The sequence below is a fragment of the Impatiens glandulifera genome, chromosome 8 (genome assembly GCF_907164915.1).
Source record: "Impatiens glandulifera chromosome 8, dImpGla2.1, whole genome shotgun sequence".
Taxonomy (NCBI): domain Eukaryota; kingdom Viridiplantae; phylum Streptophyta; class Magnoliopsida; order Ericales; family Balsaminaceae; genus Impatiens; species Impatiens glandulifera.
Genome location: NC_061869.1, coordinates 22,849,448 through 22,855,984, shown reverse-complemented (window position 1 = coordinate 22,855,984; position 6,537 = coordinate 22,849,448). Strand labels below are relative to the sequence as shown.

General features: G+C 32.9%; 1 protein-coding gene and 1 non-coding gene across 2 annotated transcripts; one reads left to right on the top strand and one right to left on the bottom strand.

Moving 5' to 3' along the window:
- Positions 1–2,806: 2,806 nt before the first annotated feature.
- On the bottom strand, positions 2,807–3,339 carry LOC124912017 (peptidyl-prolyl cis-trans isomerase-like). The gene has a single exon (XM_047452570.1). The coding sequence runs from the start codon at positions 3,337–3,339 to the stop codon at positions 2,824–2,826; it is 516 nt and encodes a 171-aa protein (XP_047308526.1). The 3' UTR covers positions 2,807–2,823.
- A 426-nt stretch (positions 3,340–3,765) lies between these two features.
- Positions 3,766–3,836, top strand: TRNAG-CCC. The gene has a single exon. It is a non-coding gene; the product is annotated as a tRNA-Gly (tRNA).
- The last annotated feature ends 2,701 nt before the right edge of the window (positions 3,837–6,537 follow it).

The following is a 6,537-nucleotide window of genomic DNA, read 5'->3' as shown; positions in this document are numbered from 1 at the left end:
TTTGTGAGGTGCGGTGCGTGGGGCGTGGTGGGGTGCGTGGTGGTATGCGTGGTGCGTGGTGGGGTTCGTTGTGCGTGGTGGTGTGCATGGTGGTGTGCGTGGTGCGCAATTATACCTTGGCTGCCATCTCCGCCTTCCTCTTCTTGGCCAACTCCCTCTTCTTGACCAACTCCTTCTTCTTGGCCAACTCCTCCGCCTTCCTCTTCTTGGCCAACTTCATGAGCCTCTCATTCTTCTCCTCCTTCTTTCTCATCATCTCCTCATCCTTCCTCTTCTTCATCTCCTGCATCTTCTTCATTTCCTCTTCCTGCTTCATCTTCTTCATCTCCTCATTCTTCCTCTTCTTAGTATCAAGTGCAGTACTTGCCACTTCATTTTCTTCTCCTCCACTATTTTTTGTCCCTTTATTTCCCAAATAATGTGATTATAAGATGTTGATTCTCCTTGATGATCTTGATTTCAATTTTAATCTCATTTACATCCTTTGTGAGCTCATCAAGTTTGGCATCAGTATGGGCTTGAGACACTCGATTAGGCGCACTAGATGTAGAATTTTCTTCATTAGTTTGAGGAGTCGTCACAGAGGGGACATGATGAGAGCTGTCTTGGCTAGTTTCATCGTTAACTTCAGAGAGTTAGGGACTAATAAGTCTCCTCTTCTTGACTGGCAGTTTGGGAGTCCTTTCATCTTTTTCATCTTCTTCACAACCTTCAATCTTTCTTTTCCTCCCATCCAATTCAAAGAATTCATCATAAATGTTGCCTTTCATATCTTCAAAATCGTCCCTAGAGTACTTCCTCTTCTCCTCCTCAGACTCATCAATTTTGCTGAGAACATTGCACTTCTGAAGGACAGTGAATACCTCTTGTAGGGAATAACTCGTGTAAGATGTATAGAGCACTATCCTTGGGATTGTAGGATCTTGCTGTGTCATTTCAGCAAATTTGGGGGCAAATGTATTGATAAGCTCATAGGTCCACACTTGGAAGGCTAGTGCGAACCCATGTAAAGTATAAGCGACATCACAGACGCTTTTCTTCTTCCAGGTTATCTTCTTGGCGAGATATAACCACCGGAGGTGTTTCATATCTTTGTCAATACTCTGCAGGGTTGTTTTGAAAGACACCTTTCCCCATGGAAATTGGAGGAACATTTCCATGTCCTCCACCATGCGAAAGATTCTGAAACTTACCTTCCTCCTATTATCATCTATGAACAGATACTGGTAAATAAAGAATATGAGCCCCATCTTCCACGAATCCTCCTTATCAGAGCATTCGACGAAAATGGATTGAACCTCTTTCAGTCTAACATCCATTTTATCCTTAAAATATTTGCGGACAAGGGGTGGACATTCTTCAACCTCCATGTTTTCCACCAAAGAAAATCTGCCAAAGTTGAGGCCTGTCACAAAGGCATAATCCTTTATGCCCCAGCCGACCTCCTCACCATTGACCAAGAACTTTATCTCCTTCAAATTTGAGCTGATTTTCCTAATAAGCATTTGATGGAGTATGGTTCCTGAAAAAAATAATGTTGGGGCTTTGAATAAATAATGGAATTGGGTCTGCAAAGCCCTATCCAAAAGATCATGGTGAGTAAACATCTTATTTATCTTTGCCAAGCTGGTGTCGGTGGATTTCCATGAAACACGGCTAGTAAAATCATTAATAATGGATTTTCGTACGTACACAATGTCAAACGCAAACCAGGAAAATTGCATTTGTGTACGTACCACGCAATGCATTTGCGTACGTACCACACAATGCATTTGCGTACCACGCAACTCAATTGTGTATCACGCAATTCAATTGCGTACCACGCAATTGTGTTGGCGTACCACACAATTGTGTTGGCGCACCACGCAATTCAATTACCCACAAGAAAATATTCACAAACCATTCAGATTAAGGAAAGACTATACATTTCTCAGATCAAAGCATTTCAAACCAAAATAATAGAACTCACTAAAGCCTATACTCTAAACAAAAACCCTAAAACCTTTCATACTCAACATGCAAGAGATGGAGGAGTAGTCGAACTAACCTCAAAAATGCTGGGCGAACATCGGGGAGACGGGCTCAGCGTCCAGGGCTTGGCGATCGTTGAAGAGTCGGCCTGGAAGCGTTTGGCGATCGTCGGATAGTCGGGCTCGAGGGGTAAGCGTCCAACGATCGTGAGGGAGTCAGGCTGGAAGCATCTTGGCGATCGTCGGGGAGTCAGGGATGATTGTAGTTGGGGGAGTCGGCTTGGGGCGTGAGAGTCGTGGGAAGAGTAACGGTCGCGGGGGGAAGAGAGGGGAAAGAAAACAGAGAAATGGGGGGAAGGAAAAGAGAATAAAAAATATAACAAAATAAGTAAGGGTAAAATTGTCCAAAATTTTTTTAAAAAAAAAGTTATATTTAAAAAATCAAATTATGATGTTACTTTTGAGAATACCCTTTTTGAGGGTCATTTAATCAAATTACTTGAGAGCTAGAGTTGGGGTAATTTTAATTTTATATTAATAATGTATAGTTATTTGAATTAATGAGAACTAACTCGTTATAATAAATAAATAAAATACTTTTTATTATATATTTTTTGAGCTAGAGACAACTAAGAGGAAGGCCTTTACAAATAAATAAAAAAATATATTAAAAAAAACAATAAATTAAAAAATAACATTTTAATGTTTGGGATATTTTTTTTGTTTAGTGATGACACATTTAAATTGGATGAAATGGGTAAGACCTTATTTAGAAAAGAGTTATTGATAATCCATAATATTAAAAAAGACTACAAAATCAACCATTAACCCTAAGAAAAATAAATAGAATAATTCAAAGCTGGCCACAATCGGCGATTGTCACGACCTTCGACGTTTTCCCAGAGCTCGAACCAACCTTCTCCACCGCCTTAACAACATCCAACCCCTCCACAATTTGCCCAAACACAACATGTTTCCCATCAAGCCATTCCGTCTTCGCCGTACAAATAAAGAACTGAGATCCATTTGTTCCCGGTCCAGCATTCGCCATTGACAGAACTCCAGGACCAGTGTGTTTCTTAACAAAATTTTCATCAGCAAATTTAGAACCATAGATTGATTCACCACCAGTACCATTACCAGCAGTAAAATCTCCTCCTTGACACATGAATCCAGGTATCACCCGGTGGAAAACAGATCCCTTATAATTCAATGGCTTACCGGAATTACCTACACCTTTCTCTCCTGTACAGAGTGCACGAAAATTCTCGGCTGTACGGGGAGTGGTGTCGGCGTAAAGCTCCATAATGATTCGACCGGCCGGAGTGTCGCCGATCTGCATGTCGAAGAAGACTTTAGGGTTTGTCATTTCTAGTAGTTTAGTAGTTTAATAGTTTAATACTAGTATTTAGTTAAGGTGATGGTTTTATTATATATAGATGGGAAGGAGATTTGGATGGTTGAATTGGGACATGTGTCGAGAGATGTGAAAGAGAAGAGAGTAGGGTTAGTTTTAAGTGTAAGTAAGTATTAGATCACGTTGTATATGCCTACTTTTGTGCGGAGATAAAATGAAACAGTAAACTCAAAATTAATTTTCTTTCATTATATTAACTAAAATTACACCAGTTTGTTATGTATGCTTAAATTTTAGGTGGGTTATAATTATTTTCTAAATTTAATCACAATATATATATACAAAAGATTATGTTTTTATATACGTGGGATTGTTAGGGCGTGGAGCATCAGATTTATAAAACAACAGATTTGAGCTCGGATTGTTAAATTTCAAGAAGCGCATCTGGTGTAGTGGTATCATAGTACCCTCCCACGGTACTGACCGGGGTTCGATTCCCCGGATGCGCATTTCTTTTGTTTCAGCCACTCCTTTTCATCTTCAATATAATATTTCTTCTTCTAAGTTTCTCATGCATTAATACTCTTCTCCATGTAGTGAATTTCACTAAGTCCTTTAGAAAACAAATGAATTTGGACTATCATATTGCTTCCTCGTTTTCTATAAACGGAATGTTTTCCTCTTTAATAATAACAATCAACTAAATCTGAAAAGATTCTAAACAAATTGTAATCATCAAAATAAAAAATAATTTAAACTTTCCTAATATGAACTATTATTCACCTACTTCCTAAATATTGTCGGAAATTAAACTTAAGACAAATAATCAAAGTTTACTTTTTCAAAATTAGTTAACGATTCGAAAATTAAAGAAAATTAAGACAGAAATTTATTCTCAACTTTCTCAAATTGTTCTCTAACTTGAAACGAGGAGACTTAAGAAAAACATCTATAGTCGATTTCCTCAAAACCATAAACAATGTGCGGGTGGGACTCAAAACAAAAAACTTTCGATATCATTTGCATTCTCACAAAAACAAAGTTAATAATTCTCTAGAAATGATCTAATATTTATTATTGGTCAAATTAACTATACATGCAATCTAAAATAATAAAAACAATTTTTTATATATATTTAATGAGATTCGGTCAATAATATTTGCGTCCTCCTAATCGTTTAGGGTTTGTATTAAGCTATTTAAAATTAAAGTTTTATATTACAATAATTAATACAAAAAGTTACAAAATTAAATTTATTATTTTTCAGGCTCATAAATAATACGAATCAAATATAAATTTGATTGAATATAGTTTCGCAATTCAATCTAAAAAATATTTTCTTAAGTGTTAACTTGATATTATTTTTATGATTAATTAATTAATTCATTTTATTTTATTTATATTTAATTAAAGTAATTTAAGTATATTATATATAATTTTATTTATATTTATATTTTTATATATGTAAGAAAAAAAAGACTATAATTAATTTAATTTTTTTTTATAATTCATACCAAATAAAATATCATCAAAGTTTTAACAATATAAAACAGAAATTTATTGCCAGATCTGCCGGATCTGTAGAAAGAAGGAATGAACAGGACTTCTGAGTATTTGTTAGGGGGGAGAGAAACCCGTTAGCAAGAAAAAAAAATATATTTTAATTTAAATTACTTTAAATAAATGAGATTATTTAAATTAAATCCGAATTTAATTTAAATTGAAATAGTTAATCAAAATTTGTAATTCGAATTTGTTTTCGAATTAATTCCATAAATGTTTGACCCTGCGCATAATTATATTATTCACACATATATAGTGTATGTGTATATTAGTGTATGTGAATAGTATAATCATGTTACAATTTCATATGGTTTAGACCATCTCCAACCGAAAAACCCATTTTCAAACTCATTTTAGTGTAAATGTCACATCAAACAGTAATTCTACTCCAACCGAAAAACCCATTCTCAAACCCAAAAGAATATTCTTATAATATTCATTCTTACATCAACTTTTATAACTTTTTAATATAACCCATATCTTTTACAAACTTATAAATTACACCACAATATTATAATATCATCCAAATATTTTAAACTTAAATATTAATTAATTATAAAAATTTATTAAAATAATATATATAATATATATATATATATTAAAATTTTTTTTTAATATTATTATAATTTTTTTTAATTATATTATAAATTTATGTTATATAAAAAATATTATATAAATTAAATTAATAATTATATAAATAAACTTAATATAAAATATAATATAAAAATAAAATATAAATAAATAAAACATATAAATAAATAAAACATATAAATAAATTAAAATATAAATAAATTAAAATATAAATAAATTATATAAGTAAGTTTAATATATAAAATTAATTAAGTAAAAGTTAAAGGGCTAAAATGCAAAAAAAAAAAATATATATGCGTTTGTGAACAGTAGCAACGCATATTTGGGTTTTTTGAAGAGGGAAAATGAGAAATCTCATTTTGGGTTTGGTTTTGCAGTTCGGTTGGAGAAGAAAACCCATTTTGGGTATGCGTTTGCAGCACTATTGGAGATGCTCTTATAACACCAAAATGATTTTTACAAACATAATGTGTTCTTCTTCAAGAACAACTATTAACCCGATAAAATCCTAAATAAACTTTTATTATCTACTCTCTTAAAATCGGCTATTAATTATAACGAAGGGAACTCAAGATGAACTTCCATTATTTTTTTTAAAATGAAATATTGAATTTTTTTGGCAAGAAGGATAATCTTATCAACATGTTATAATGTTGTCATCGACTAATACATTTCTTCATAAAATATTTCACGTCCGACCATTGTATACGTTTGAAAATCACCCGCCCGATTGTTTTTCAAAAAGAAAATAAATAATAAATATTTTAAATTATCTTCGATTTTTGAAATGAAAAAATAAATCAATCAAGGCCTTGGAAAAGAATTGACTTCAAGAGTCGCCACCTTAATTTTCTCACAAAATTAGGAAAATAAATATTAACGTGTAAAACAATAACGATTTTAGAAAAGAAATTCCTTAGATGTTCGGTGCTTGGTTATACGTGAAAAAACATTAACGCTACGTCTCACGTGACCATTCCAAAATAGAGGGTCTCTACTTCGTATATTTTGGCATTATTTTAGAAATATTTTTACACTTATAATTTTTTTTTGTCA

Bases quoted from the DNA above. Each gene is read 5' to 3' on its own strand.
- LOC124912017 (XM_047452570.1), bottom strand. From the start codon at position 3,339: ATGACAAACCCTAAAGTCTTCTTCGACATGCAGATCGGCGACACTCCG.